Source organism: Alosa pseudoharengus, unplaced genomic scaffold (genome assembly GCF_046254945.1).
Source record: "Alosa pseudoharengus isolate Yale_2024_CS ecotype anadromous, Long Island Sound unplaced genomic scaffold, YU_APseudo_1.1 YU_APseudo_1.1_scf_12, whole genome shotgun sequence".
Lineage (NCBI taxonomy): Eukaryota > Metazoa > Chordata > Actinopteri > Clupeiformes > Clupeidae > Alosa > Alosa pseudoharengus.
Genome location: NW_027468587.1, coordinates 23,123,235 through 23,140,427, shown reverse-complemented (window position 1 = coordinate 23,140,427; position 17,193 = coordinate 23,123,235). Strand labels below are relative to the sequence as shown.

The window sequence follows — 17,193 nt, the reverse complement described above, 5'->3', positions numbered from 1 at the left end:
GAGATCAATCTTTCAAAATAAAAGCGGATGAAAGTCTGGGTATTTCCTTTCTTTTACTGTCTATGTCAATTTGTATCCTTTAACTGGTTTCTCGCTACTCGCATACCCAAGTTAAAACATAAATGAGCAGTGCTCAAAAGTTTTAAGACTTACTCATGTTTTATTTCATTTTCAATTAACACATGGAATTAATTTAAAAATAAATGGTGTAAACAAAGCAAAGCATCTGATATTTCAAATTCTTCAAAGTAGCATTGTTTTTGCTTTGATAACTTGCTTTGCACACCCGTGGCATTCTCTCAACCAGCCTCAGGTAGGTTATTAATCCGTTAAAAATCCTTCCACTTCCATTTTCCAGGTGCAAGGAAGCTGAACCGCAACTACTTTAAATAATTGAAAATATGAAACATTTTTGAGCACATTTGCTATCATAGTTTTGATGTACAATGTAGGAAATACCAAATCGCAAAATCTTTGTTTAATCTGCATTTCTCTAGTGGATTATTACACAATCCCACAAAGTTAAGGGCTTCTGTGAACATTTTTATTTAATGATCCATGTAAAGCAAAGGCAACATCTGGCAAATAGTATGTGGCTTCAAGGAAGAAGCCCCAAGAATCTGTTTAATGGACAAGTTACAACAACTGCAGTGGTAACCTCTCAACATAAATGATGTATCTAAAAAGAACAAGCATCACATTTTGTCATTTCCCCACAAATGTGTAAAACTTCAAAGACAAAAGGCAAAGGATGAAACTGATATAAATAAACATCAATGGCAGGATATAACAGTTTAAAACCATTCACAGCACAAACTTCCAATACATGATACATACAGTACTTTGTCAATATATTATATTACAATTATGATTAACCAACAAATGCATACAAAAAATGATTTTATCCTCTAGTGATTGCAAAAACCCATTTAATTTCAAATGAATGTTCCTTTCTACACAGTCCAATAGTAAATCAACTTTATTCTCATGTTTTCCCATGTTAAGTTCATGTTTTCCCTTAAAAAGTTCCTAAAGTGACACAAGCTGACAGCCATGGCGAGAAGAACTGCAGCAGAGGGGAGAGACAGTCTTCAGCTCCCACCGAATGACTGAGTCACAGTGCGCAGGCCTCGTGATGGCTGTTCAGTAATCCCCCTGCTCAGGCTTACGAGGTGAACCTGAGCTCAGAGATCTCTGAGTCTGGCGAACTGCTGCCACTGCGATCACTGTACGTGTCCCTGAGAAGACAACAGAAATCAGAAATCAGGCAAACAGAATGTTCTTTACATAATTACAGTTACTTCAATAATTACTACAACTGAGAGTGCATTATCAATGGTGGCTTTTCAGGCACTCTGTCGTCTTAGTCGGATAGTGCACAATTCTTGCTTCTTGTCCCAGAAAACAACACAACACAATCCCACTCATTCAACACACCACTAAAAGTCATCAGGAGTTTGGAGAACTTCTTTGACATTTACGATGTACCTTTTACAGTAGACAGTGGCAGGCTAGAGGACACTGAGGAGATATTTTGGGGAGGACCACTCACTCACCTTGGGGACAGACGGCATCCCTTCTGCAGGTAGCTCTGCAGTTTCCCCACGGCAGCCAGGAGCAGGCCAAAGTATGGGGGCGAGGGCTTGATGGGACGGGACGTGAACTCTGGATGGTACTGCACTCCCACAAAGTACACGTGGTCTGAGCATCAGAGAAAATTGATGGTCAGTAGCAGCCTCATTAAGAACATGGTCCAAATCAGATCAGAAAAAAACATTTGGATTTGGGTGTCGTAAGAAAAGAAACGGTAATGTCCAGGCAAAAACAGGAATTCAGCGGCACTTCCTCTGTAATCTGAACAAAGCCAGAGACAGTAAAAGAAGTAGACAGAGCCCCTCAACAGGACTTGAATGGAGAGAAGTGACGTCAATCTAACGAAACATCACTAAATAGCTTTCCTCCAAGGCTCGCTCACATTGGCTTTTCCCCAGATTCCCTACGAGTTTCTCAGCCAAACAATACGCTTGTTTCTCTCCTGTGCGACAGAAACTCACAGGTTCATGACATCATTTTTAACATAGTTTTATGAGGTAGTGGAGCAAGTCATACAATGTTATGCTTCTCTGGAAAATAACAATGGTCATATTAAGGTCTTCAGATGTAAAGTTATTTGATGTCAAAAAACACTCAAATGAATGGGGGTCAATGGAATGCTAACTCTAGGTGGTATCTTGACCCTCAGACCCTCTCAAAGGTGGTATGCTTTCCGAACGTCCGTCTAAACCAGGGGTGTCAAACTCATTTTGGTTCAGGGGCCACATACAGCCCATCTGATCTCAAGTGGGCCGGACCAGTGAAATAATTGCAAAACATCCTTTGACAACTCCAAATCTCCAGCTTAGTTTTTTTCAGTAGGCTATGCTTTACCCTTCAGCCTACATTTGTAGCCTACATAATCACAAGGGATATATTAGATTATTACACATAAAGTGAAATAAAATGCATTTTTACATCTGACCACCTGAACCAACTCACCACACTAAACTCAAGTGGGAGCTATGAAGAAAGTTAACATCCTGCCTTAAAAATGTAAATGTGCAAATGTATGAAAAATAAAATTAATTTAACAAACATAAGTTAGCAGTGCATGAGCAATACGATCAACTGATACGATTAGGTTACATCAGATCAAATAATTTTGTAGGCTAGGTGGCGGTGCTGTGTAATAGGCTATCCACCATAAAGGCCAGATCCTGCACCCATTCCAGGCATTTAAATTGCTACTGGTCTGCCTTTTTTCTCCAAGAACTGTCCAATTTCCTCTCGTAGTTCAAAGAAACGCTTGAGTACGGCACCTCGGCTTAACCACCGTACTACAGCGTGTTATGGTAAGCCAGACAGAATGCCATTATCACTAAGAAAACAGTCAAACTGACGGTGAGTCAGACCTCGCGACCTGATTAAATTTACAGTTTGCACAACCACACTTTAACATGATCCAAGTTTAGTGTTTTACAACACAACACTTCCTGGTGCAAAATACAATAAAATGCCCAAACATCTTGTCCTCCGTTTGCAGGCTGCACTTTGTCTCTGAATTTTGTCGCAACGCCTGCTTTTCTCCCGACAATGTAGCCAAACTGACAGCACAGGACCAGTCAACTCCGAACTTTTTTTTTGTTTTTTGGCTGCGCCTAGCGGCTGAATTGAGCATTTCGGTTATTTCTTTGAAAATTCATAACTCCTCACAGGAATGGGCTAGAGATTTTTTTTTTTGTTGACATCGTCAGACATTTATTCTCTACAACTCTGGGCCGGATTAAACCATCTAGCGGGCCGTATGTTTGACACCCCTGGTCTAAACTCTTGGACAAGACCCTTCTGGGTTTAAAGAGGCAGTAGTCTCACCTTCTAGCTCAATCACCTCCATTCTTTCACCCTCCACGTCTTGCCCAACAAAATGCAGTCCTCTTTCCTCAAAGTGGTGCTTCAGGTCGGGATTGACCTACAGGGAACAATTCAGTCAATGATAAGAGAACTAACAGATAACTAACACACATCAACCAAAACCCCCTCCGAAACACACACACACACACACACACACACACACACACACACACACACACACACACACACACACACACACACACACACACACGCACACGCACACGCACACGCACACGCACATAGAGAAAACATACCTCAAAGCGATGTCTGTGCCTTTCATCAACATAGTCTGCATCTCCATATAGTTTTCCTGGAGTAATAAAGCACTTATCACCTTACTGGGCCTCTATATCAGTCATGATAAAGATTAATATTATTATTAATTATGATTAATACTTGTAGTATAATAGTATAGTAGGTATGGTAATAGTAGTATAGTATTAATAGTAACAAATAATAAGTATTTTGTATGTGTGGTGGGTCCTCACTTAAAACACTAGTGTTGGATTTGAAGATGGTTCTCCTCTTGCCCAGTCTCATGGTCCCACCCATTTCGCCAGGGTTGTGCTCGGGCATGTCAATCACCTGCAACCCATTGGACATGCACATTCTTGTTGGGTTTAACTAACACAGAGCCTCCACTATGCAAGTCTCCTTACTACTGCCCCACTTCACATTTTTAGAGTCAGCCAATGACACAACAGACAGCTATGAGCTTTTGGAAACAAAACAAAAAAAAGAGGTTGCCTACCACCGGATGTTTGCTGTCTGGGTCAAATTCAGTTGAGTTGGCATCTGTAGAAAGAAAGGATAAAAAAAACAGAAAGAGTAAGAGTCAGCACACACCACATGTGAGTTGTGCAAGCTGCAGCTGCAAGTTAATCGTATAAGACCTGCACTCAGTGACGTAACCTTTCTCTTGTGCCATGGCCAAAAGGAGCTCAGGGCTGCTCAAGCAGACTCACCTTGCCAGCCAAGAACATTCCTGGCAAACTCGCACACGGCCAGCTGCATGCCCAAGCAAACACCTGAAGATGGGGGGAAAAACACAGCACATGGATGGATGGATCAGTCCTCACGACATTCCTCACTCAACAAAGCCTACACCAGGATACATTTTTTTTATCATAAAAACTAGTTACATTACAGTTATTGTTACTATTAAAATATATATATATATATATATACACATATCTGCTACAAAGCAGTTGCAAAACCATACAGCCTGCTTTTACAGTATTTAACATGACAAAAAAAAACAATAAAAACAAACAGAGATAGAGTTGTTCAAGCAAAATGAGTAGCTACATGACTGACTTCTTTACCTAAAAAGGGCTTTTTCTGTTTCCTAGCCCAGCTGATGGCTTGCACCTTTCCCTCTGTTCCACGCACACCAAACCCACCAGGCACTAGGACCCCGCTGTGGGGAGAGAGGAGGCAGGACTCACAACACTGACCATGCACAGCAGAGGCCAGTCCAAAACATACACTGGACAGAAGAACGCTCCCTACATCTGACCCGAAAACACAGAGTTGTCCACTAACTAAAACTAGAAAATGTTTCTTTTGACTTGTGTTGTGCTCAAGAGAACAAATTCATGCTGGCATACAATACATGGAAAACTATTCAATTCACATAACATTGGAATTTCATCCTCAAACACAAACACAAATAGGGACTTAAAAGTCACACTTAGTTGGGGAATCTTACTGAGATGGTTATGTAATATCAACACAGTTGTATACTGCTGCAAGTGGTATACAACGCACGCGCACACACACACAAATACACATGTGTGCACACACTCACTCTGCACTGCAGAGTTTCTGCCACGCCTCGTGGTATTTTACCGGCTCCTCCTGTAGAGTCGTGGCCTCCAGGTCTGCAGAGTCGATGTACTATGAGAACAGAGAAAGGGTGGGAGGGAGGGAAGAAGAGTCATTTATGCATGCCCCATGGCCACTCTTTTTGCTAGCTTTGCTAGCATGCTATATCAGCACAATTATAGGAAACAGTGACTCAATTTCTCCCCTTGAAACCTTTTCTAGACGTTTTTCACATAATTGGTCCTAGTCTAATGGAAAACTAGATGTACCGCAGAGCGGTACAAAATATGACTACCGCCCAGTCCAGCACATCTTTTCCACAAAAATAAGTCACGCTTGTCAAATTGTGTTAATTTCCTACTTTGCTCCTTTTTTGTGTGTTTATAATTGAGTGTGTGCAGAGTGTGTGGTTGTTTTTGTGTATATGTGTTTTGTGTGTGTTTTTTGTGTGTGTTTTTGTGTGTGTGTGTGTGTGTGTGTGTGTGTGTGTGTGTGTAGGTGTATGTAGGTGTGTTTGTATGGGTGTGTGTGTGTGTATGTGTGTTTATGTGTTTGTGTGCGTGTTGTGTGTGTGCTTGTATGTGTGTGTGCATGTGTAGGGTGTGTGTGTTTACGTGTCTTTGTGTGTGTGTGTGTTTTTATGTGTGTGTGCATGTATGTGTGTGTGCATGTGTAGGGTGTGTGTGTTTACGTGTCTTTGTGTGTGTGTGTGTTTTTATGTGTGTGTGCATGTGTGTGTGTCTTTATGTATGTGTACATAAATAAAGCAAATCAGGGAACCACCTACTCTTAGCGATAAGTGCCATGGGGTCTTTAACAACCATGGTGAGTCAGGACCTCAATTTAACATTCATGCAAAGGAAAACATCTCCTGCAGTACAGTGTCCCTGTCACTGCAATAGGACATTGGGATTGATATTTGTTTGGTGGCTTTTGGCCACAGGGAAGAGTGCCACCTACTGGCCAGCCACCAACACCACTTCCAGCAGGAACCTACTCTTCCAAGGAGGTTTCTTATCCAAGTACTAACTAAGGCTGCTTAGCTTCAGTAATTCAGCAAAGTCAGGGTATCTGCTGGTCTGGCTGCTGGCTAAAAACAAAAGGTGAAAGGCATATATGATTCTGACTGTCTCACTGAATTGCATTATGCACACTCAATTCTCACTGGTATCTGCTAGACAACAAGTACCAAAACATGATTAGTTCATAGATTTCACATGTAAAATACATTTTATACAACCCCACCCCCATCTTGCCTGTTCATAATTCTGAGAAATTCTTGAATTGTGTGCATGTGTGCGTGTACGTGTTTATGTGTGTGTGTGTGTGTGTGTGTGTGTGTGTGTGTGTGTGCGTGCATGTCCTTGTTGGTGTGCCTGTGTGTGTGCATGTGCATGTGCATGCATGCGTACATATGTCTACTGTGTGTGTATGTGTTATACGTATGATTACTGTGAATGTATGTGTGTGTGTGAATATCTGTTTATGCATATGAAATGGGTTAACATGACCCCTGGAGGCAAACATACGCAAAAAATGGGTCATCCTAGGCCCTATGGTTCTCAAGATATTCACAGAAAACTCTGTTGGTGTACGGTCACTAAATGTACACATAAATTAATTTATTGTATGGGCCCCCCATGAAAGAAAGTCCACGAAACTTGGCATGCATTCAGAGGGTGTTATAATGATCCTACACTTTCAATTTCGTGCAGTTTTGACCATGTTAGGTCACAGATACCTGCGATTACAACACCTCATTTTAACTTTTTTGTTTTTTAACTAGGTGGCGCTATACATGAAATGAGTGGTTATGGAATGGGTTGACATGGCCCCTTAAGATCAACATACAAAAAAAAGGTGGTCCTCCTAAACCCTACAGTTCTCGAGATATTCACAGAAAACTGTCTCCCCCCTACCCTCCTTTCGGGGGGTCCAGTCCAGCGGGGGGGGGCTACAGATCAAAACGAAAAACAATGGTTCCATGCTATCCTTGTGGGGCTACATGCCCACCAAGTTTCGTGCACCCCGGTCTTTCAGTGTCCCGGGAATCCTTGATGGAAAATTGGCCATGCGGAAAAAGAAAAAAAAAAAAAGAAAAAAATCGGCCTAAACCTTCTGTATATAACTGCCGCTTCGCTGCGCAGCGGTCATAATAACCCAACAGAGAAATATCACAACATGGCGCTCTGTAGACTTTTAAATTACAACAGGCCAAATCCACATGACACCAGACAAAATTTCACTGCATTTCTTACTTCCAGTAACTATATGCATGTGACAATAAACTTCCTTGTATCCTTGTATCCTTGTATCCAGGATAACCACAACTGTTCTCATATTTGGCCAATGCCTCCTTACCTGCTATTCCCACTCAAGTCAGTCTGTCCCAGTGGTATAACGGCCGGATAGGTATGCACCTATTTCTATGACCCAGTAGCTGTATAAGGTACTTGATACAGTGGAGGCCCCAAAAGTAATAGGCTGGATTACCTTGACCTCCAGCTTGTGGTTGATGGCAAGAGCAGAGTGCTCCAGGGCTTTGATGACAGAGGCGTAGGAGTCGGTGAACTTGGTGTACTTCCCCACCAGGGCGATGGAGCAGTGCTCCAGGAGGCGGTCTGACCTGAGGGATACACACACACAGGGTGACTGATGCTGATTATGTACTGATAACTCATCTTCACAAATTGGAAGTTTTTTTATTTTTAAACTGTTATACCAGTATCACCATAACTGCGCTTTATAACGTGATATGGAGATTTGGTTCTCTCAGAACCCTAGTGATTTTGCAACAATAGCTTGTGTCTGAATTTACATCACGAAATTGGGTGTGGAACTGTGGTCAGACTATTAGCAGACTACTAGCTATGTGAGTTTGTCATTTGAATTTATATGGAGAGCACCAAAACAGACACACTGCTTTCATGGTCATGATGGATGTCCATGCAAATACATAGAAATTACTTGCTTAAGGGATTCACGTCCCATGGATACTGATTCATGTCTGCTACATACTAGGCGTAGAAGTTAGTCTGCACCTAGGTGCTAATACTGGGCTTTCATTCACCTCATTCACCTAAGGCTACTTTTCTCGTCTATGTATTGTTATGTGCGTTGATCTATTTTTAGTAATTCAGACACAGCCTATTAACTGACTTAATTAACAACTAAGAAGCCTATTTATTGTACATTCAAGGGAAACTCTTTCCCACCCCTTGCATCAGACGCACTGTCATCAGACCAGTTCTGTTAGCAGTGCAGGTTGTAGGCACCAGGGTAGGACTGCCTCTTTGTTTTCCATCACAATCAAAACTGAACAGGTGAGATATCTCACCTGTCGGACATCTCTTTCCACTTGGTGAGCATCCGGCGCGGTCGCATGTCCACATGCAGGTTGAGGCGGGTGCAGAAGTAACCCATCACGCCCTGATCCTCCAGCAGCAAGGGCACCCTGTAGATGGACGACACGTCGTGCACACAGATCACCTGCACAAGAGAGGAGCGAGAGAGAGAGAACAGTTCACTCTTATTCACCTAGCAGACACCTTCAGCCAAAGCGTATGTGTATTTTCATCAAAACAATGTTTTCATTCAAAGTGTATTCACGTATTCATTATCAATGTCCCCATTGGGCTGGGACATTAACATTGCTACTATTTAAAGGAACACTATCAATCACTTCATCACTACTTAACCAGAGGTCAGAAACTAGGGTTAAAGTGTGGAGATCACAAGATCACAAGAAGGGGTTGTGTTTATAAATGAGCGAATAAGCTTAACACAGTGTGATAATGGTGAGAATCACTGTGCCTTAATGTTCATTGTCTGATGCTGGCAAGGTGCAGGTTACCTGCTCTGGCTCCACATGGCAGAACATGGAGATCTTCTCTTTGACAGCAGTGTCCAGCACTGTGGAACACCGGCACACAATCTGCAGAAAGCACATTGGAATATGACCACAACGACCCTTACCCCAGTTGTATGGGAACGTTTGTGCAGTCCTGTGCAAATTGCATCATTACATTACAGTACAAATTAGTCAATATAATTCCTGTGGCACAGACATTACTGTCATTAAAATAAGCATGTTTTGAAATTATTTCATTTCATGATCTTTTCAACAGAGAAAATTGTTATTGTGGCATGGGCCCAGGGGATGCCCATACAGTAGCTGTCAAATCTCAGTGCGGTGAGAGTGAGCCACTGACTTGTCTGCACTGCTCAAGGGGCCACATGACAAACTGGGACTGTTGAGGAGGGCCGGACCCAAAATACCGAACTCAAGTCTGAACTCAATTCTGTTCAACTCTATTCTGTTCTTGTATAACATTAAGTAAATCATATGGTTTTGTTTACTAGTCGTAAGAACAGATGAAAATGTGAGGGAGACAAAGGAAAAACAGCAATATTTAATCTATGTTCAGTATTTAATCCTCATTCTCGAAAATGATTTTTTGACATTGACATTTTTTTTAGTTTTCAAAGACTGATATAAAAAAGTACTACAATATCTATATAATTAGGCTAGGTCATGAAAATGTGAAGGAGTCAGTACAACCGATAGGCCTGTGCCACCATTTCATCAACACTCAGCAATATTTCATCATTTAATCATTACCATCATTAAATTAACTCTATGCAGAATTAGACTACGAAAATGTGGAGCAGATAATAGTAGGCTGTCATTAGTTAATCAACATGCACAAAGAAAACTATTTTAAAAATGTAGGCTATGTTTTTGCTTTAACCTTATGCACATAACTGTGATTGGTGAACTCGCTCTGTGTGTTGAGCCAGCTGCTTCAAGCAACCTGTGGGTAGTAGCATCATACTAGTTCGCTAACATAAGCTTTGCAAATAAACTCAGACATATTTTGGTTATAATTACGGGGTTATCCGATTGTAAACTGTCTATCTGCCAGTAACGTTTTGAAATGAACACTTCGTATCGCCAACAAGCAGCAGTAGGAGTTCGTTCTAACAACCTTTGCGGTGGTGAGCGACGCAGACATAAGAGACACAAAACTTTGAAAGGTTTACGCCGACGTAAAGGCAACTGCATTGTGTCGACGCAGAAGCATAAATTCTATTCACCAGCACATCAGTGAGGGTGTTTACGTCGTATGCATCCACGCACAAATGTATGGGCGTACAAATAGCAGTCGCTTTCAAAATAAAAACAACGATATTGATTTGCATGCATTATCTCTATGCTAGGCTCTTGACTATTGTTCTTTCACGGACCTTACGCGGGCCGGTCAGGGAAAGCCCACGGGCCGGATGTGGCCCGCGGGCCGTATGTTGCCCATGTATGTGCTAATCGGTTCCGGTTCTTTCTTATCGATTCCACTTGATTCTAATAGTTGGGTTCCCAACCCTAGCATACAGAGAGGTGTGGGCTCAGGCATTTACCAGGTCGGGGGACAGGCCCAAGCCTCGCAGCTCCCGTACACTGTTCTGCGTGGGCTTGCTCTTCTGCTCTCCAGTAGCACTAGGCTGGGGGAACACAACACACACACCATCACACACACACACACACACACACACACACACACACACACACACACACACACACACACACACACACACACACACACACACACACACACACACACACACACACACACACACACACACACACACACACACACACACACACACACACCTGATGTAGAGAAAAAACTTAAACATATTCTCTTAGCTTTTACATTTAATTGTTTGTTTACTGCCATTTATTCTAGAGATTATCAACATATCCTTTGTCCTACCAATTAAGTGTAGGAGTAATGCAGCATCAAGTACTGCAGCTCATGTGTGGACAGGTGAGCTTGAGAGCCAACATGCAAGATGAGGCCAGCTCAGGTGTGCTAAGGTGAGTCTGAGACCATACCTGTGGGACAAGGCTGACATGGATGTTGCAAAAGTTCTCCCTCTTGACTTTGAACTGGAACTGCCTGAAGGCTTCGATGAAAGGCATGCTCTCAATGTCTCCTACAGTCCCTCCCAGCTGTGCCAAATTATAACAATGACATGCCACATTAAAAATACTGGCACATCAATCTATTAGGCCAGAATATATATCAAGTCATAAAAAAATGTAGATTGAGTGAACTGGAGTCCTGCAGTAAAGCAGGAGATTCTGTCATCTTTTCGCATTACAGACCCTCATGTACATGACAGGCAAAGTGCAAAGTCACCCACTGAGCAAAGTGTCTCATGCACGACCTAAAGACTTCTATTTCAATTAGGGCGCTACAAATCTGAACAAATGGAAAATTCATCTTTTAATTTCATTTCATTTCATTCACCCACTTTGAACTAACATAAAAAGAGAAATATAATACATGCCAGGCATTTGATTATTATTTATTTTATTTATATATTTGTTTTTTAAATATGTGTTTTTAAGGCTGTTACAGTGTCTGCATTACGTTCTGTCACTGTCAAGACAACAATGACGATAGTCTTTAGCTGGAACACCACCTCAAATGTGTGTTTTGTCATCAATCAAATAATATACCAAATAATATAAATATATATTATATCTAATATCTAAAGGCTTATATCCTCCGTACCTCAATGACACAGACTTGGGGCTCTACGCCATCATCATCTACAGATACTTTAGCTTGCTTCATGACCCACTCCTGAATGGCATCGGTGATGTGAGGCACCACTGCAGAGGGAGAAGACAAGTTGCAATGCAAGAACAGACTTGAAAATGAAATAGCATATATATAAATAAATGAACACAGAAATGAGGTGGCCTCATATCCACCCTGTGCACAGAACTTAGAATTTATACTAGGCTACACGTTAAAAAATAAATTCAATGTAATTTTGGACTTTACTCATTTATCACAGACATTTTTAAACAAAAAAAACGTAATATATAGATAGAATTAAGACTTTCAGTTGTGAGCTGAAACATGTACATACTATGTTTACACAAGCTATGTCTTTACCTTGGACGGTTTTCCCTAGATAATCTCCCCTTCTCTCTTTGTTAATGACAGACTGGTAGATCTTTCCTGTGGTGAGATTGTTGTCTTTGGTGAGTCGGATGTCTAGAAAGCGCTCGTAGTTCCCCAAGTCTAGGTCCACTTCGCCACCATCATCCAGTACAAACACCTCCCCTGAGATACAGATAATAAAATTAGGAAAAACTAACCACAGGTAAGCCTGCTGCTTTCCATGATACCAATGTTCCTAAAAAAGGGTGCACTTTTCAAAACATACATCTATCCATCGTCCGAAAGTCCAACACTTAAAAGTGCAGTTCACGATTCTAATCCAGTACACTTTAGCTCCTTGTGAACTGTTCAGAGAGTGCACTTTAAAAAAAAAAAAAACTCTGTTTGTACACAGGAAATGGGAAACAAACAATGTGGCCAGACTATTAGCAGGTAGCTTCAGTAGCATGGACAGGAGGGAGAAGTAGGACAAGTAAACTTAACTTACCATGCTCATAAGGTGAGAAGGTGCCAGCATCAATATTGATGTAGGGGTCAATTTTAATTGCAGTGACATGAAGGCCACAGGATTTCAGAATTGTGCCCACGCTACTGGCAATAATTCCTTTTCCGATGCCAGAAATGACACCCCCTGTAACCAGTATGTACTTCATTGTGACCGCCCAGACACTGCAGGAGAAATCACACCAGTGGATTTATTAATTTAGAAATAAGCAATACAGATTACAGAATATTTGACAGTGGTGGCTTTTGACTGTACATGTAGCCTAACTTGAGTAAAGGGGACATTGCAATAGTCAGAAACCTAATGAGCATTATATCAGCTGGTAAACTGGCCTTCACAAGGCAACTTTTTGAGCAATGTTCCCATTGATATTGACCACCATTTTTTCATCAGTAGGCACATTTTCATGATCATCAAATCAGATCGATCAGAACACATGGGACTAGCAGCAACATTGCTCAAAAAGTTGTCCCATATATATCATCACCGTTCAGCTGCATAAACAACAAACATGTGCGTCCCTAATGCATTTCCGGTGGCACAGAAAACGAGCTAATGGTAACTTGGGTTAAAAGTGAAATGTAAAAAGCAAGTTTTAAAGTCGACATTTTGTACAGCAATAGACTCAATTACGGTTTGTTTTCATTTCAAGGTATTTGCGGTGATTTCGAACGTTTGAACCGGAAACCCTCTAGAACAGATTGAATGCGCCACCACAAGGCTCCCCAGTAGCTCCAAAGCGCGCTGTTGACGTTTGTCAATGTCAACAGTTTCTGAACGTTCATTGGTAGCCACAAGAGGAAGAGGGCGGGTTTATGTATGCTAGCACATTCTAATGTCAATAACATATATCTATGACAGCATAGGACCAAACATTATTTAAAATATGGCATCATATTCATACCAGCTAGTCATGTTCCACATTATTATTATTATTTTTAAACATCAAAGTTAAGGTTTAAAATTAAAACCATGAAATTGTAGCGAAAGGTAATGACAATTTTGGCGGGTAATGTGTTTTACACAGTGGTAAAGGGAGCATCTCAACGTTATTTCTATGTAAGATCGGTGTGATTGTCATACTGTAAACGAACGACGTTCAGATAAGATAACGTTAGATTAATACGCAGGTTTGGCTAGGCTAGGCATCAGTATTATCTACGTTATATAAGACTGCTGTAACAAACACCTGTTGAATTCAGAAACACGCCACTACTACGCAACGTGCTAAAACAAGCAAGCCAAAGCACTGCGTTTCTGCCTTGGCTAAATTTCTAGACCCTGCAGACTCCTGTCATCACTATCCTGAATTACAAGTCACTTATAATTACAAAGGTATATTGATAATATAGCACACTGCCCGGACAAAACATGCGACTCACATACAGTAAAAGAATATGCTTACACTCACATATGACTGAGGACTCGGATTCTCCTGATCACACGTGGTCAACTCACACAACCATGCGCATCTCTAACGTCATTGGCGCATATCTTCGATCTATAAATGATGTGATTCACCCAAGGATGAGCTCTGCGTTTCCTATCCACATGATGTACTTTGTACAGCGCAAACCATGCGAAATCCTTGTTCCTTAAAGGTGTATCAGTCAGTCAACACAAACGTAACTGTCAAGTGCCGGAGTCAAAGAGGTAACAATTACCAAAGAGGTAACAATGTTAATCATAAAATCGATATGAGATTATATATGGATGACGTGAACGATGTTAATGGTGCACTTCTATGAGAAGCCAGTAAATTAGCCTACCACTAGATGGAGCTGACTGCATTTTTACCGATAATCATAAATTAGATTACTGACCAAAGAACGCCAAGATAATGACACCATTCATTCACTTTTTAAACGGCAATCATGCGGTTCAATATGTAATGCGGTGAGGAAAGTCAGATGTAGCGAAACACATATGCATAATAAATTCTTCATAATAACTCTGGCATCGAATGGTGTCTCTTTTTCCCCCACAGTCAGGTCCCCAGCGCCCTATAGGCCTACATAACAACATTTGCCTAAACACATTGATGCTTTTACATCATGCCATAGGCTATGCCATCACCTTCATTTAGATGTAATAATCACAGGCCACAAAGCAAACAAACGAGACACGACACCCTCCTGTCTTGCTCATCATCACCCATCCCATGAGCGGCCTGCTGTTAATGAGTGTGTGGGACTTTAAATTCATCTCTGCTCATGAGGCCGATCTAATTAAAACGCCCACGTACTCACCATCTCACTGGTCTCATTTTATCAGCTGTTTCCTCTAATTATAAATGAAGGCAGTGAGAGAGCCAATATCCCCCCTCTTAGACTATCTCTTTATCCATGGACCCGTCTGATTGTGCTCTCCATTAGGGGAAAGAGACAGAGACATAGAGAATCATTACTGGATGGCATCGAGGAAGTCAGCGAGGGGAGGATATTATTTCACTTCAACTATTAGTAGCCATTTTGTCATGGTGAAAAAGATGAGAGTGTGTGTGTGTGGGGGGGGGGGTTCTGTAAAGAGTAGGTAGGTGCTGAGATTAATCCAGACATTAATCCATTGCTTTTCAGTCTTTCAGCTACTGCACGGCAATGAATACAAGAGCTCTTATCATTTTTCCGTGTGTAATGCTCTAATAAGAACACACACACACACACACACACACACACACACACACAGAGAGAGAGAGAGAGAGAGAGAGACCATTGTAATAGCATTACAATGCCATATCTCCTATACTGCATGAGTCCAAAAAGTCCTTACTCTTGGGTAGAAAACCTTAGAAGTCATGTTGTATAGTCTTAGACATGCTTCATGCAGTCCTCTCAACCATCTGACTCACTCACAAAGAGCCTAGTTAGACCTGCTCCGCTCAGTGAGGGGGAAGGCATGCATGTGAGTGTGTGTGCTTTCATGTGTGTGTCTGTCTGTGGGTATACGTTTTCACGTGTGTGTGTGTGTGTGTGTGTGTGTGTGTGTGTGTGTGTGTGTGTGTGTGTGTGTGTGTGTGTGTGTGTGTACACACATAGTCACAGGTCAGTTTGGCCTAAAGTGACTGAGAGGAAAACATGTGGTAAATGATTTACTGCAAACAGCCATCCTAACCCCGACCCCGGCTCCATCACCACGTCTGCCCCAACCACCCAAAGGCCAGAGGTGTGGATAAACAGGCACTCCGCCAGAGCCTCGCCGGGCCCCATGCAAATGAGTCTTATCTCTTGGGCCTGTACCGTTCTCACCGTGCACAAGTAAAAACTCTCTGGACCCGTGGCGATGGTGGCGGTTGGACACTGGACCTGTGCCGTTATCGCCGACTAAGTGGCCCTCAGAGAGGCTGTGTACGCGGTGAGAGCTGCACACCCCTCCCAGCATACAGAGCTGTCACCTGCAGCACAGGATCTGTTACATGCAGACAGCTGAGCTAATTATAGTGAGCAGGAGCAGGGCGGGCCACAGCACCTGCCAGCAGGGGGGGGGGCACGAAGAAGGAAGGGTTGGGGGGGGGGGGGGGTTGGTGGCAAAAGCCCCTCAGCTCATGCAGAGATTTCACTCCCACCAGGCTGGTGGTATGGGCTGCGCTAGCGTGGCCTCCTATGCAGCGCTGCTATCCTGGGCTTTTGTGACATATTGAAGCACAATTCAAACATATAACACTGAGAAGAAAAGGGTTTTATGTTTCCTTGTGCTCGATTTACCACCATCTTGTTCTTCTGCCAGCTATTGTCATGTTAAATATCTCTTGTGACAATATGCTTTGTCAGAGGCAGCGTACAGCTTAGATATAGAGACTCTTCTTGGTGCTGATGTGTAACATAAGCTTGTAGTGATCATGGTTAGTATGTGTGATGATGAATTGTATCATAGTTAGTGCATCATTCTGGCATTCAAAAATGTTAGTTGCAGGGCGTTGTCTGCTGTGCTGTGTGTTTGCTGCCTCCCTCCTGTCCTCTCTCTGCCTGGAATGGAGCTAATTTGATTAAGGAGGCGGATGACATGTGTGTGTGTGAGAGAGAGAGAGATAGAGAGAGAGAGAGAGGGACTGGGCAGGATTATCACACAGTGAGGTCCCATACTGTCATCTGTGCTTGTATACACACCACCCATGGCTAAGCTGATGTTTTTCAATGCTGAGCTAATATAATTTGCCTCCCTCCTCAAACTGGATGAAACACAATGGGGGAACTTTGGCAGGAAACACAGGAACGGCTTTTTTCGAGACCTTTAGAAGAAAACAAGCCGCCTTTTTTTTCATATGGGCAATGGAGTGTTGTTGTTCCTGCTGACGAAGCTCTCCCTCCCTGTCACCTCCACCACCACTCCTTTCTGCCTCCCCCCTCATGAAGCCCAGCTGAAGGTGAGCAGTAGGGAGGCATTGATTAATTAACACAAGGCAATTTGTTTGGTTGTTTCAGCGCCCTTCGTGAGTCTGCA

The 17,193-nt window shown here is 42.3% G+C and overlaps 1 protein-coding gene across 2 annotated transcripts; it reads right to left on the bottom strand.

Moving 5' to 3' along the window:
* Positions 1-586: 586 nt before the first annotated feature.
* On the bottom strand, positions 587-14,216 carry ctps1b (CTP synthase 1b). 2 transcript variants are annotated; one of them, XM_076280510.1, is made up of 18 exons: positions 14,168-14,216; positions 12,739-12,920; positions 12,243-12,413; positions 11,853-11,953; positions 11,168-11,284; positions 10,690-10,773; positions 9,128-9,208; positions 8,612-8,763; positions 7,768-7,900; positions 5,258-5,346; positions 4,773-4,867; positions 4,413-4,475; positions 4,199-4,242; positions 3,936-4,032; positions 3,702-3,757; positions 3,409-3,505; positions 1,557-1,701; positions 587-1,238 (listed from the first exon to the last, which is right to left on the bottom strand). In XM_076280510.1, exons 2-18 carry the CDS (start codon positions 12,902-12,904, stop codon positions 1,166-1,168), a joined length of 1,764 nt encoding a protein of 587 aa, XP_076136625.1. In that variant the 5' UTR covers positions 12,905-12,920; positions 14,168-14,216; the 3' UTR covers positions 587-1,165. The 2 variants fall into 2 exon arrangements, with proteins under 2 accessions (XP_076136625.1, XP_076136626.1); XM_076280511.1 differs by lacking the exon at positions 14,168-14,216 and adding an exon at positions 13,390-13,575.
* Between the last annotated feature and the right edge of the window lie 2,977 nt (positions 14,217-17,193).